The 16035-nt window shown below is 50.6% G+C and overlaps 1 protein-coding gene across 2 annotated transcripts in view; it reads right to left on the reverse strand.

Annotated features, from left to right (window-relative positions):
- Nucleotides 1–678: 678 nt before the first annotated feature.
- LOC309856401 (protein FAM156A/FAM156B-like) overlaps nucleotides 679–16035 on the reverse strand; it is a 48899-nt gene continuing 33542 nt past the window's right edge. Inside the window, exon 5 of one of the 2 annotated variants that reach the window (XM_082717557.1) lies at nucleotides 679–2128. In XM_082717557.1, the coding sequence (XP_082573683.1) occupies nucleotides 1373–2128 (756 nt within the window). In that variant the 3' untranslated portion in view covers nucleotides 679–1372. The other variant, XR_014307173.1, reaches the window with a different exon arrangement.

A 16035-nucleotide genomic window follows, 5' to 3' on the forward strand; every position in this document is an offset into this window, starting at 1 on the left:
AACAGCCCAGCTCCGGGCACTACCTAAACACAGAGCCTGAAAGAAAGCAATTTACCATCCATTCAGAGGAACTGCACGGGCACTTCTTGGGTACACAGCACTGGAGAGAGAGAGAGAGAGAGAGAGAGAGAGAGAGAGAGTGTGTGTGTGTGTGTGTGTGTGTGTGTGTGTGTGTTGGGGAATGAAGGTAGATGGATTCCTTCATACCTCCTGAACTGCAAAGGCACATTGTCTAAATCCCAAAATGACTCTTCAGTAACTGAGCGATGCTCTGGTTGTCCTGCAGCAGGCCTGGAACTGGTATTCCCACGCACCAACCCAGCGACACCAGGCAGCGGAGGAGGAGTGGCACCTGAAGATCCTAAGGCCAGGGGAACCGGCACCATCCTGTGGGACCTCCTACCGTGGGCAGCGGACGCTGCCTCCTGCTCTCTGTGGGCAGGAAGGCTCTCTTCCCCTTGCTCCTGGTTGATGTGAAGGCTGGTCCCACCGCAGGGCCGCAAACGGTGACGTGATGCTGTCCCCGGGTGCCCTCCCCAGCCCCTGCTGGGAAGCCACACAGTTCAGAGTTCTCCTCCTGAGAAAGCGTGATCTGCTGCCCTAGGATTTAGATGTCGTGATCTCAGATCCTACAAAGCAGAAAGCAACAGGGATCGAGAAACCAGAACTCCAGAGCTATTTTCCTTTCATACGTGTATTTATTTGGTGTGCGTGATGAGGGAACCCGTCAGAAATTCCGCCCAGGGGAATACTATCAATGTCACGAAGCAAGGAAATGTGGACCTGCAGTTAGCTCAGCACATTCACAACGGCTTACACAGAGAACACAATGGTGAACCACCACGTTCCAGTTCTACGACCCTTTCCGCGCCTGGCTTAGCATCAGATTCTTGGAAGTGGAGCCCAGCTGAGCGCCCGGGCATCCCAGCAGACCTAGTGCTGCTTCTGGGAGGCAGTCAGTGACACGGCACAAAAGCACACGGCCGTCACCAGGGCATTCATGCTACAGAGAAAGCCTACATCTTACTGACAACGAGGCAGGGAGGAGAGACAGAGATCTGGGGTGGGAAAGGGACAACATGCATCATGGGAGCTGTGATACAGAAGTTAAGGACCCCTGGTATGCAGCATCCCCTAGAAAGCCCCACGGTGATCCAGAAATTCCAGGCAGGAAAGAGCAGGACCTTCCCAGGATCGGATCCATGCTCACACGGACAGAGTGTCCAGTCCTCACGCTGCTCTTGTTCCTTCTCTGACTTCTCTGAGTGCTTCTTACTCTTTGGTCCCCAAAAGGATTCCACGCTCAGGATCTGGCCACGCCAGCCTCCACCTCTGAATCCGTTGCGATCTCTGTCACGCGAGGACGAGAGCCTCAGTTTTCTTTCAACCACTGCTTTAGGAGCCTCTGGAACATTCTTTTGCTTTCCTGCTGCATCTCCCGTTGGAGTTTCTCCTCTCTTTCCTGTTGTTGGAGCACCCCATCGGGCAGAAGGCCGGGCCGGCTGGTCCCCAGGCTGAGGGTCAAGCCACTGAGGCCCTGCACCAGTGTGTCCCAGGAGGAAGGATGCGGGGCCCCTTTCCTCTCTGCAGGCATCCCAGAGACACTGGGCCTGTGGCTCTGGCAGTATCGACATTCACATCTGAATCTGTTCTGATCTCTGTCCCCCAAGGAAGAGATCCTGGCCTTCCTCTCGACCCGGTAAGGTGCCACGTGATCGAGGTGTCGCCGTCTCATGTGCCCCAGAAGGGTTCTCTTCCTCTGAGGGGACGCTGACCTTTCCCACCGCCTCTCTTGGAGGGTTTTCTCATCCCTGTACCGCTGCTGGAGCAGCCCCTCTGGCAGAGGGGCAGGGTGTTTTGTGCCCACACCGGTTTTGAGGTCACCGAGGCCCATCATCAGCAGTTCTGAGAAGGAAGGAGGGGAGGCTGCTGTGACTTCTCGGGAAGTCTCTTCAGAGATCATTGGGGAAGATTCAGGGGTCAACGTGGAGTTACATTTCTGGACTGGATCCATGGAGAGGTGTAGTCGGTGATCACACAGCGCCACCTGGTCCTTGGGTCTAGACAGGAAGGAAGGAAGGAAGAAGATGAAGGTAGCGAGGGATGTGCACGGCCAGAAGAACCCAGACTGCAGCACATGGTGATAAAAGAAGAGAGAAAACCCGTTATAATTCCCCTGACTTCACCTTTGTGTGCCTCTGTCTCCTATCTGTGAAATGGGGACAGTAATGAGCCCTGGTCGCGAGGACTGTTCTGCGCTTTCAGTGTGATAATGCGGTTCCGAGAGCTCAGAATACTGACGGCACAGGATCAGAGTCTCAGAAGTGAGATCCGCTATCGCGTCCACGTGACCTGTCATGGCAAATGATGTCCTGCAGTCAACCATGCTAATTCCCTGCTGACGTTTTATGACCGTTCTCAAGCATCATTTTAACAACAATCCATGGGTGACTGGCATGTGCTCTCCTTCTAGGTGTTCGTGTACCTTCGAAAAGCAGACTTTTACTAAAATCAAAGCGTTTCCACCACAGGGAAGGACACATTCTTTTCCATTTTCACTGGCATTCATCTACCTAAAAAGGACACTCAAGCCTGTGGAAACCATTTCAAAATCCCCTGTAAGAATAAATAAGAATTTACCAAAGCCTAAGAACAGAAATCAATGAAATTTCTGACAAGGCACATTAGAGGGACTCCCATCAAAAGTTGCCTCTTTGAAATAATCAATAAAACTGATACACTTCTCACAGGACTGATGAAGGAAAAGAAGAAAAGCAGAGAGGAGAACAAAGCAAGATACATCCCACTTCCTGCTTTCTAGCCATATGGCAAAGCCAGAGAAATCAGAACAGTGTGGTCCTGGCATAAAAAGTGACACACAGACCAACAGAACAGAACTGAGAGCCCAGAAATGACCCCAGGCGTATATGGTCAACCAACATTTGACACAGGAGTCCAGAATACTCAATGGAGAAAAGACAGTCTCTTCAATAAATGGTGCTGTGAGAATGGGATATTCACATGTCAAAGAAGAAAGCGGGATTCCTGACTTAGACACACAACAATTTACCTGAAGTAGATTAAAGACTTCAACGGAAGACCGGAAACTACAAAAATCCTAGGAGGATACAGAACAAAAAAACTCCTTGACACGGGTCTTGGCCATGAATTCTTGGCTCTGACCCCCAAAGCACAGAAAATAAAATAAAAAAGAAAGCAGCAGGGTTCCATGTAACTAAAAAGCTGCACACCAAAGAAACCACCAACGAGGTGAAAAGACAACTTATGGAACAGGAAAAGGTATTTGCAAACCATGTATCTGTCAAAGGGGTCAGATGCAAAATATACAAAGAACGCATACAACTCCATGGCAAAAAGGCTAGTAATCCGATTTAAAAATGTGTAAAGGATGTGAACGGACATTTTTCTAAAGCAGACGTACGGATGGCCAATAGGGACATGAAGAGCTGCTCCAAACCACTAATCGTCAGGGAAATGCGATTCAAAACCACAATGAGCTGTCACCTCACACCTGTTAGAATGGCTAGCATCAAAAAGACAAGAGATGAAAATGCTGGCTCGGATGTGGAGAATAAAGAAATCATGGGGCGCCTGGATGGTGCAGCTGGTTGAGCATCTGACTCTTGGTTTTGGCTCAGGCTGCGATCTCGGGGTTGTGCAATCAAGCCCCGCATCGGGCTCCACGCTCAGCGGGGAGTCTGCTTAAGTCTCCCTCCCCCTCTGTGCCCCCACCCCAGTGCACTCTCCTCAAATAAGTAAGTCTTAAAAGAAATCTTTTGCATTGTTGGTAGGACTGTAAACTGGCACAGTCGGTATGGAAAACAGTATAGAGATTCCTCTAAAAATTAAAAACAGAACTACCATATGATGCAGACATTCCATTCCTGAGAATGTACCTGAAAGAAATGAAACTACTATGTCAAAGACATATGGGCATCCCATGTTCACAGCAGCATTATTTACAATAAGCAAGACTTGGGACACAATCTAGGTGTTCTTGACGGATAAACGGATCAAGAAAACACACACACACACACAAACACACACACAATTCAGCCATAAAAGAGGAGGAAATCCTGTCATTTGTGACAACAGAGATGGACCTTGAGGGCATTATGCTAAGTGAGTACGTCAGAGAAAGACAAATACGGTATGACCTCACTCATACAGAGGACTGGAAAAACCCTCCCACATTTATAGGAACAGGTATCAGATTTGTGGTTATCACAGGTGGCGATCTAGGGAGGGAGGAAAAATTGGAGGATGGCGGCCAAAACGAACAAACTTCCAGTTGTAAGATAAATAAGTACTGGGGACATAATGTACAACATGATGACTCTAGTTAACACCACCATGTGGTATAGATGAAAGTTGTTAGACAGTAAATCCCAAGAGTTCTCTGCACAAGGAAAACCCTGTTTTCTTTTTCTTCTTCTATCTATAGAAGATGGTGGATGTCAACTAGGCTTACTGAGGTAATCCTTTCATGGTATGTGTAAGTCACAGTATTATGTTGTATCCCTTCTGCGTTGCTGTGTCAATTCTGTCTCAAGGAAACTGGAGAAAAAGAGAGAAAAGAGGGAGAGAAGAAATAGGTTACCAATAGCAGGAATGAAAGAGGACATTTCGCTAGAGACCCAGCAAATATGAAAGAAGTAAGAAGGCAGTATTACATTCAAATCTATGTATGTAAATGCAACAACTAGCAAACCGATAAACTATTAAACTTATCTAAGGCAAAATAACACGCACGATTCCGTATCGTTCACAGAAATTGAATCGGTTGTTTAAAACCTCTGACGACAATCCCAGACGGTATCGGCAGTGAACTCTACCAAGTATCGACAGGAAAAACAGACACACGCAGAAATTCTACACAATTTCCTCCAGAAAACTAAGCGAAGGAGGCATGTGCAAGTGATTTCTGTGGCCACAATTTCACTGATGCCAAGAAAAGAAAAACTACCGACCAATATTTTTTCTGAGCACAAGCACAAAATTCCTCAACGAAATGCCAGCAGTGGTATCCAGCAATCTGTTCAGAGAAAATACACCATGCTCAAGTGGGTTAGCTCGGGAAAGCAAGGGTGGTTCAGTAAGTGAAAACCAACTAAGGCAATCCTCAGATCTGGCATATAACTCATTAATCCATGTCATCTACAGTTTAAGATGAAAGATTAGAAAGAAAAATGACAGACTCCATGCTATGCCTGTCAAAACCCCAGTGGCATTTCTCAGTAATAGAAAAACAATCCCAAACTGCATCTGGAACAACACAAGACCCAGGACGGCCAAGGCCACCTTGAGGAAGAACACAGCTGGAGGTACCAAAGTTCTTCATTTCCAAACACAGTCCCAGGTAACAGCAAGTAAATCAGTACGGTACTGGCGGAAAGACAGACACAGACCAATGGAACAGAACAGAACCCAGAAATAAACCCGAGGCACGGTCAGTCAACGGACCTGGTCGAGGACGCCGGTAACACGCAACAGGGGAAAGGACACTCTGACAAATGGCGCTGGGAAAACTGGAGGCCCACATGCAAAAGGATGACAGTGGATCCTCTGTTACGCCACACATGAAAATCAACCCAAAGGGGACTGAAGATTAAATATAAGACCCCACACTGTAAATTCCTGAAAGAAAACACAGAGGAAAAAGCTGCAGGACACGGGTCTTGGTGATGATCTTGTGGAATCAACACCCACGGCACAGGCAAGAAAAGCAAAAACAGACAAGTGGGACTACATGCAACTTCAAAGCTTCAGCACAGCGAAGGAAACCACCAACAAGGCGAAAAGGCAATCTGCGAAATGGGCACAACATTTCCAACAAGGAGCTGATTTTCCCCACGTATAACGAACTTTTCTAACTCAATAGCAAGAAAACAAGCAAACCAATGTAAAAACAGGCGAAATATCTGAATAGACACTTCCCCAAAGAAGACACACAAGTGGCCAAAAGGCATGTGGAACGTGGCTCCACATCCCCAACCATCAGCGAAAGGCACATGAACACCACAATGAGACGTCGGGCTGCACACGTGACGACAGGTCTCGTCAAACCAACTACCAAACACAGCAGATCACAAGTGTCACTAGGCAAGCAAGAACACAGGAACCCTTGTGCCCCGTCGGTGGGATGCAAACTGGCACAGCCACAACAGAATAGTGGTATGGAGGTTCCTCAAAAAGTTAAAAGTGAAACCGTCACAGGTTCTTGTTCACAGCAGGGTGCCCCCCTCCAAAGCACCAAGAACTACAAAACCAAAAAACCTACCATGTGATGCAGCAATCCCACCCCTGGGTATACATCCAGAAGAACGGAGATCGGCATCTCCAAGAGATGCCCGCACTCCCCTGTGCACTGCGGCTTTCTCCCCAGGAGCCAGCAGACTGGAAAGCACCCAGCTGTCAGTCAGCAGAGCAGCGGATACAGGAGGGGTGGCACACATACACGATGGGACGGGAGCAGCCGCCCCAGAGAGGAGGAGATCGGACCATGTGCAGGCTAGCTGCTAGGGATTACAGAAGCGGGACAGGTGATGCCGCCACTTACTGAGTGCCTTCCACGAGCCAGGTAATGTCAGCTACGTGGTTCCCATCTATTGTCTCCCGCGGGTCTCCCAACAAACCTCAAGGAGGCAGAGTGACGCCCTTCTACCCGGAGCAATTTGAGGCTGAAGGAGAGAGACTGATGTGGCGGGGTCTGCCCCGGAATCGGGTGAGAGGGTCAACCGAATGCTGGGGTGCAGGGAGGGGAGTTTGGAGATCAAGGCAGGCACCGGGACACAAAGCACTGCCGATACCACTTGGCACTCCCAGAGCGTCCCGTGCTCTGTTACCTGCCCTGCCCTCCCCTGCCCCTTACCCACCCCCCACGGCACCAGAAGCAGCCCCTAGCTATCTGAGGACCGGACGGGAGTGACCTGAATTCATGTGCACGATGGAACACGATGTATATTTGTGTTCCCCCAAATGGGAGACCCACAGTGGGAAAGCCAGCTTTCTGGTGAGGGGTCATCTGTGCGTGACGCCAAGCATGAGAAGACAGCGGCACAGAAAGAGAGTCTCTGGGGCTGAAGAGACACGTCTGATGCCGTCTCCATGTTCTTGGCCGTGGCTCATTCAGTGTGAAGCGTGACCTGCAACCTATCCCGTGGCAGCCTCAGAGGTTGTGATGACAGGGAACGTGCCAAGCCCAATTCTGTGAACCACCTCTGCATGACCTCATTACGTACTCAGAAATGCACCCTTCTCTGTCTGGTGTTGTTATTACAAAGAATAACAAACCCATTTCACAGGTGAGGAGAGTAAGGCACAGAGGGCCAAGTAAATTTCTCCAGAGGACGTGACTGCAAGTGGCAGAACTGGGTTGGAAGGAAGGGTGTCTAGGGTCAGAGCTTGTGTCCTTACCCATTATATGGTGTGGGTTCCACAAAACAACAGAGCACCAGACCCCATGATGCTCACCATATCAGGAAGTCAGCTTCGTGCTGTGAGTAAGGAGGAGACCCCTCTGCAAACAGGCCTGAGCACAAAGGCAAGTCACAGTCACACTAACGAAATCAGAAGGAAGGGTGGGTGCGGGTGGGCACACTCCGGGTTCCAGTGATGCCATCAAGGACGTAGGTTCTTTCCAGCTCTGATGTGGCCGTTTCTGGAACAGATGTTCCAAGACCAACATCCAGATACAACAAGGTCCAGTGCCAAAAAGAGACTTTCCAGTCCTGTATCTTTTGTATGAACAAGGGAGTTTCCCAGCAAAAAGTCTCTTCCTTTCCCACTGGCCAGCACCGGCTCACACCCTCCCTCATTCCTCTCATTCGGCCAGGAGGACTGGAGGGTGATGCCACACCTGTCCTGAACGAAACGTTTGGGAAGGTAATGGCAGTGAGGAAGCCCTTCGCCTCTTACCCCGTCTGGGGATTCAGGCAGCGTTTCTATCAGCAAGCCTTCTTCTCCTTCCCCTGAACTTCCCCCGCCACCCCACCCCACCCCCGCGAACGTCCACAACACCCTGCGTTTCCCCTTTCCCGGCCCCTAACCCCACCCAGCCATCAGAGGCAAATTGTTTGGCTCGCTCACTAGCCCAGGCCCTGGCAGAGTCCAGGGACTTTGTCCTGTTCACCCATCAGAGCCTCAACCTCAGGGGGCATTCACGAATACCTACCAAATGGAATAAAGGAGAATGTGAGGCCCTTTCTGAACATCTCATTTGATTTATCAACCCCGCAGAATCCGTGTATCTTCCATGGTCCCAAAGGAGAAAAGGCCTGTGTGGGGAGGGTAAGTGACATCTCAGGAGCTCACCTGCAGCCAAGAGACGGAACTGCAGCCCAGGGGCATCCTGACTCCAGATGTAAGCACCCCTGGTGGCACTGCCTCTCTGGGTGATCTGTAAGCTCCAACGCCTAACCTAGAAAGTAACCCCAGGGGAGTGAGACCAGTCAGGCTTCTCGAGGAGGCGACCTTCCGCCAACAGTGTGAACAGGGAGAGGAGTCCGAGAGGCAGGTATCTGGGTCAGGACTTTCCAGACAAGAGGGAACACTGAGGAAGAAGTGTCTGGAGCAGAGGCTGCCGGGCCACAGCACAGATACTGTCGGGGGGCTGGACAGGGAATGAGAGCCTCACAGAAAGCGGGGACAGCAGAGGGTGACAGGCTCCAGATCCTGCTGGGTGAGGAAGCTTCAACTCAGTCGGCTGGACCACAAAGAACACCGAGAGATCACAGATGCTGAGTGACAGCCTGTATCAGGCTGGAAGGTAGGCAGAGGAGGAGAAGACCATTCAGAGAAGAGGCATGTTTGGCAAAGAGCTAGAAGGATAGTGAGGAAGAGCACGTCCCCGAGAGGCTGACAGCACTCCCCCAGACCGACACACCCTTCACCTGGGAGCCCGTGTCCCTGTCCCCAAGGGCATTTGTGCTCTAGCCATAGCATCACACCCTTAATTAGCAGCCTGAATTCACTCAACAGTCCACCTGTTGGACACATCACTGTGAGCACCTGCTGTCTGCACCGGTCCCTTGGAAGACACTCCCTGAGCTCACTGGTGTTCCGAGGATCACGATCTAAGTTCCACTGTGAGATCAGAACTGTGGCTGATGGGGCGACAGAGTGTCCCACACAATTAAAAGATCTTTATAGCCTTGCAGTTTTTCTTTTAAGCATCTGCAGTTAGAGGTGGTACAAAAGATGCAACCTTCCTCCTCCTCCCAAAGAGAATCTGAGTACAGAGATGTCCTGTTTCCTCCATTTGTAATCCAGAAACAGCTGGTATGATAGCTACCCTTTATGGTGAAGTCATAAGGTCACCTTGGGTCAGGGTCTCTCATTCGCTGACAAAACGTGCTCTAAGCGCCAGCTGAATACCACGCGTGGGCTTCCTGGACACGGTTTGGGGATGAAGGGACGAGGTAGGCTGAATCTGCCAGCAGATGACCACCACTCGTTCTGTGGGAACACTGATGGTGGAATTTAAGTCGCAGTACCTTAGGAACACAAAGGAGGGCGTCTTCCCCCTCTCTAAGTGTATGTGTGTGTTTGGTCAGGACCCACTTCTCACGGGTGGAGGCTGATGAGGCAAGCACTCGGATCACCCACATTTTCCAGACCTGCCAGCTGAAAAACCCAGAGATCCCCACACGCAGAGCCAGATTTTCGGCCTCAGTCTACCGAGCTCCAACCACCACTGCCCTTTGGCCAGCTCCGCGACGGTGACGCAGCCGCCAAAAGCAGTTCCTCTGGCTCTGCTTGCCTCTCCATTCATAGTCTCTGGGGAACAGAGTGGGACTGGTGGAGACCGAGTTTGGGGAGTAGGGTGGATCACAGAAGTCGCTCTAACGTGGCAAAAGGCCTCTCCACAGGGGAAGGCTGGAAGCTGAAGCCCTGCTCAGCTGCGGGCTCTGAGGCAAGCCTCCCACGCCAAGGGACTCCAGGGCTGTTGCTTCGGGGCCGCTCCTCAGAGGGCAGACAGAGTCTTAGAACCTTTCGGGGTTGCTCTACGCTGCCAGGGACCCGCGTTTCAAGGTGGACATGGTGTTGGGACCACGATGACTATGCAATCGTGGAACAGTATCTGCATTTCAGCAACTGAAACACAATCCAGGTGTGTCGTCGCGTGAGCGCCAAGACTGGCTTTCGAGTCAGGCAAAACGGAGGTGGGATTTCCAGATCCACCCTCTCCTGCATCAGCTACTGGCTCCTTTCGGCTTGCTTCCCCGTCTAAGGACGCTGGGCTTTCAGACTTACCCGAGTCCCTGGGTAATCACACTGTATCTACCACGCACACCTTGGCTCCTCAAGACCTAGGCTGCGGGAAGAGGCAATCACACCATCCCTGTGTTAGAGACACGTCAGCAATGGAGGAAAGTAGGCCAGGCCCCTGGGAGTCTAGTCCCAACCTCTGGCCGGGGCTGAGAGTTGGGGCAGTACTGGTTGCACTGGTGGTTCCACCTTTTGTCTTGTCCAAGGCACACACTTCTTTTCATGCTCAGGTGTGCTGTGCTTACAGGGGTTGTAGTGAATGCGGCTAATCCTTGTAGCTGAGTTGAGCCTATGGCAGGGAGAAACCAGTGGTGGGTTCACACTCTCCACTGGATGCTCGAGGGACCGACATAGTTTCCTCTAGGGCTTGCGGGCACCTGGTGGGGGCCCCTAGGGACTCATACAAAGGCACTGTCAGACTCCCTTGGAGAGTTCCCATAGGAGCAGGCAGCTAATCCTTGCTTCCTCCACCGCCACAGGAACAAATTAATCAAACCCCTTGTAAAGGAAAGACCAGTTCATATACTTTCTCTTGTTCCAACAGAAAACTCAGACTGCAACTTCCACTGAAAAACTAGCACATCAAAACAAAGTCCACGGGAGGTGGCTGCAGGCCTGCTTAATGTCCTGGGTCACAGGTGCCCTAATGACATATTCTTCCCATGTTTCTGCTTATCCCTCCTCACCGGAAGGAAGGACCCCTTCACACTGGAAAATGTGGGCCACATTCCAAAGTCCGAGTCACGTGGATCCAAGGCTCCATGTAACATGAGGTGAGATCTTTGCCGAGTGTAATCCTCCTCTAAGCAAGGAGGCCTTTTCCAGAAAGGCCAAATTGCCGTCAGACTGCATTTCCAAATAGCTCACTGTGGTCCAGAGTAAAACCTCTGTCCATTTGGGGTTATTTATAATGGAATCTCCATCACTTCTTTTCAGCACAAAGTTCTGTGAACAGTGCCTTTTCATCCAGGTACTCCTCGCGTTAAGTGGAGATTGCCCTCTACTGAACCTGCCAGCTGAACATAGGTAGGAACCAGGCAAGTGAAGTGAATCCTCGATCCACAGGGGATGGCATGCGTGGGGCTGGGGAAATGAGAGGTAGAGAGAAGAGAGAGCGTCTGGGTTCACTGGCCACCTGCTAAACAGAAAGAAGTGGAAGGGGGCTGGAAATGTGGCACGGGGTGGAGCAGGAGGTGGTGTGCTGAAGATGAGGCATTTGAGGGTAGGCAAGGCCTGCTGTGCCGAGTCCAAGAGGCAGATGTGATCTTAAAAACAGCAGGATGCCCCTGCAGAGTTTTGAGCAGGGTAGACAAGACCAGATTAAGATTTAAGAAGGGTCCCTCAGGCAGTGGGATGAAAACACTTGTGGCCAAGGGTCAAGATTGGTGGTGATTATCAAGCACAGAAGAGGGTCATCTGGACTAGGGATCGAACCGTAGTGATGGAAGAAGTGTCAAGATCTTATTTAGAAGGATGGAGAAAGTTGGATTGACAGGCCTTAGTAACTGAGGGGTGGTGAGAGACGCAGCAAGGAAGGAGGGATTTTTAAAAAAGAAAAAAAAAAAAGACTTTATTTGAGAGAGACAGCGTGAGAGAGAGAACGTGAGTGAGGGGAAGGGTAGAAGGAGAAGCAGACACCCCGCTGAGCAAGGAGCCCGATGCGGGACAGGACTCCCAGGACCCGGAGATCATGACCTGAGCCGAAGGCAGTGCTTAACTGACTGAGCCACCCAGCTGCCCGAGGAAGGATGGGTTTAAGGATCGCTGGCCCAAGCAGCTGGGTAGAAGGCTGCTTTTCACTGAGTTTGGCAACACCGGAGGAGATGCAGATGTATGGGGAATGGGGGTGGACGCAGTCAGTTCTGGACATGTTGTGTATTCTCTGCCTCTGCACTCAACCACTTAGTACCTCAAATACTTGGGGGAGCTGACCCAGCTTCTCTGTGCCTGAGTTGTTTCATCTGGAAGGGAAGGATACTAAAAATTAGGAAAAAGAGCTAATTTGTTTCATTCAGTCTAAGAAAATGCTCTTCCTTTGCACAGCACAGAGCTGTTTGACAGTCAGGTAGGTACTCCTTGGGTCAAACGGGATTCTCTCTACCTATCCATATATTGGTTGGTTTTACTTAACTGCCTTGTGTGTTTTCAACACGCAGCACGGATTGTCAGTGCTAAAAGAAAAAAAATACAATTCAAAGCAACGTCCTGAATACACGAGCCATAGGTTAGCCCATCAGCCCATCTCAGAAACACAAGCCCCTTTCAGGCCCTTCGGTCTTCCTCTGGTAGGCTCTCCCTCAGGGATCGTGGTGAGCCTTTGGGACCTACTTCCTCCAACACTTCTCTTCCCCGTCAGGTCATCCCCAGTGTCCCAGAGATTGGCTAGCACTTTTTGAGTGCAATCTGTCTGTAGGCCTGTCAGTTGTCTCAGGAGGTGTGTAGTTTCAGAGAGGACAGAACCAAATGTGTGGATCTGGAAACCAACACTATGTTCCTGCATGGCCGACAGGTGATGAAGCCATCCATACCAAGATTTGAAATCAGGGCCCCGCCACTTACTCCCTGTGTGACTTTGGGCAGATAACTGAACCTCTCTGTGGTCAGTTTCCTCACTTGTAAGATGAGGACAATGATCTTATTCTGGGATAATGACTCATTCTGCTTCCTTCACTTAGATCAGGAAAAACAGTACTTTTCACAAACCATGAAGTGCTCGTCAGGTATCGATTACTTCCAGAGTTAAAAAGAGAATCTCTGCTTATCTGGATATCTGCTTGGACAGGCACAAAAGAGGGCAAGCGCATTTTTACCCCACAGACAACGCTGAACTTCACCTGAGCCATGACAAAAGCCACAGGAAAGAAATCTCCACAGGCTTTCGCCGTGCAGAAATGGCTGACCCGGAAGGACCACTCTTGCCCCTTCTATCTTTGAGAAGGCTTGCTGTTCACTCTTTGTCATACCCACCATCAGTCTCTTGGGCGACTCGGGTTTAGATGTGAGAAGGCCAAACACGGACCTTCCTCTTCTGGCTGAAGGGCCAGACAGTCTCCCCCAGCTTCCTGCTGTCTCAGGAACAGCCACTGAGACTTAGAAAGGTCAATCCTCCCGAAACTAGCTAGATACGGAGAGAAACATTTCCTGGTCCACAGACGGAGACTAGTCCTGAATGCAGAAACACCCCTACCTTAAATCTCTCCACTGTAACGTGTCTACTTATCCCTATGAAGAAAAGACAAAACCACCCTGCCGACACACACTGATCTTCAGATGGGGTGCTCTCCAGATTGCAAGAGCTTGAATAGACAAGCTCTCTCCTAGTTTTGCTTTTGCCTTTGCCCGCGTGCATGCCCAGCCTACGCAAAACCCCTAGTAAGAAAACAAAAGTTTGTAACACAGATGTCGCGCGTGACCCCTGCAAGGGACCCAAACAGGCTGTCATAGAGAAGCCCCTCCCTGGTCAGCCCACCCAGCTGAGAACGACCTGCGACGTCTGCGACGTGACCTGCAGCCCCCGGAAACGCTCCCGGGGATCTCAGGAAGTACTCGTCCTGTGCAGTCACTCTGATGCGCCGCCATGGGGGCGGGCTCAACCCTCCCACCACCCCGGCGCTCTCATCAGGGTTTCCATGCACCCAAGCCGCGGTCCACGGAGATGCGCCCACTGTGCCCCCAGACCGCCCGGCCCCGCCCAGCCCGAGAAAGGATAAAAAGCACCGGGCCTCGGGCCCCTGGGCCCATTCCTATGACGTCACGCAGCCCCTCCTCTCCTGGGGTGTGCGCGCGCGCACGCGCGTGGCTGGTCGGCCTAGGAAGCCGGGAGGACTTTTCCTCTCGGTGGTCTTAGTCTTAGCCCTTCCATTTTTGGAAGGTGCGCTTCACGGCCTGGGCTGAGGAACTGAGGGGGTGTGCTAGCCGCGGGGCGGTGGGAACCTGATCCTGGGAAGGAACGAGCAAAAGCGAGGGCCTGAGAGCGAGAGAGGGAGAATCTCCCTCAACAGGCCGTGTGCACATTAGTGTCTCAGGACTAGCGTTTTCCGAGCCAAGCGCGACCGGTTGCTGTCTGAAAGAATAGCTGTTTTTCTCTTTGCTCTAATTAGGTTGCCATTTTTAGCGGAGATGAGACTGAGACTTCTAATGGGCATTGCTAGAGCCCGGGACATCACTGGGCTCCAGTCTGTGTTCCAAGGGTCAGAGTCTGTTTCCTTGGTAGTGCCTCCTGTATTTCCTGAGAAAGTCTGTCTAGGAGGAGGGGCGTGGGGGGACGGGGGAGACACACACACACACACACACACACAGGCAGAGGTGTCATGATGTTGACACAGGAAAAGACGTGCTTTTAATAGGCTCTGTGATTCCTACACTGGTTACAATTACATAGACCGCAGTAATCAGATTATAAGCTGCAGCCTATGAGATCTGGAGAAAGAAGGCATCTTTGGTTGTCCTGTCAGCTGGAATACAGCCAATCCTGACAGACATCTAATGTGATCAGAAATTTAGTTTTATAATTAATCACAGGAGTCCATTTACATTTCCAATACAATTTCCTTATATTTACTACTGGGTGGTGTGTGTGTGTGTGTGTGTGTGTTTTAGGGTTGTTTTGCTTGTTTGGTCAAAAACGTAAAATTGAATGCCTTTCTTGCCTGAGCCTCTCAAGGTACCAGCAAGAGAAAGGATTAAAAAAAAGTATCCCGTATTTTAAGGAAATTTCCCACAACTCCCTATCAAAAGGGCAGCAGGGTCCCTACCTGGAAACTCTTGGGATTCAGTAAAATGTCTTGTGAAGAGTATCTTTAGGGAAGCACTGGTTCTGGTGTTTTTAGTTGGATACTGACTACCATTTCAAACTGTACTTGAGATTTGCATGAAATAGGTAAGTTACAGCTCTGGATTGGGAGAACCCAACCCTAGGGAAGGGTCTGAGGGAAGCACACCACAGGGAGTCAATGGTCGAGAAGCCAGGTTACTGGGAGCTGAATGGATGAGTCCCGGTGGTTCATTCAGATCGAGCTCCGTCTTTCTGGACAGCTGTCAGACTGAAACATAGGGCAGAGGTCACAAACACCTAATGTCTGAACTCGGTACGTGACAAAGTCTCTGTTAGAACAGCCACGTGGTCAGAAGTTTCAATGCCTACAACACAGCACCACAGACATAGGAGACCTCACCCTGGGACCGGAATATCCCCCCCCGCCAGCTCGGAAGCATCACAACCTGGACACAGACTCCCAAATACCTCATGGACCTCACACTACAGCTAGCAAAACCCAAACGATCCCAGTAACACATCGAGGGAAGCCAGCCACACAGACTCACTGGCCTAGATAAGAAAGCCAGGTTGTTGGGAGCTGGAGAGAATGAGCTCCAGACCCAGGAAACGGCAGCGAGGAGACTGCAATGCAGTGGACACACAAGATTTTAAACAAGGCACAGAACTCAAATTCCTGGAAACTCAAGAAATGAGGAGAGAGACAAGAAACAGCTCAAAGACAAATCAATTCTAAAATACAGACCCACATACATTTTAGGAACCTAACAACCTGCGACATAGAACGTTAAATAGCTCACAGACCACACACCCTGCATGTCACACAACCACAGAGCTCACAACCCTGCATGCAGACGCACAAACAGCACAGAGCACCTGTACTGTGAACACAGAGCTTACTCGGACACCCCCTGTCCTGTGACAAATAACCTTTTTGATCTCACAAGCTAGAGTACTGGACCCCCAGGCGC

This window comes from Mustela nivalis (assembly GCF_964662115.1).
Source record: "Mustela nivalis genome assembly, chromosome: X".
NCBI lineage: Eukaryota > Metazoa > Chordata > Mammalia > Carnivora > Mustelidae > Mustela > Mustela nivalis.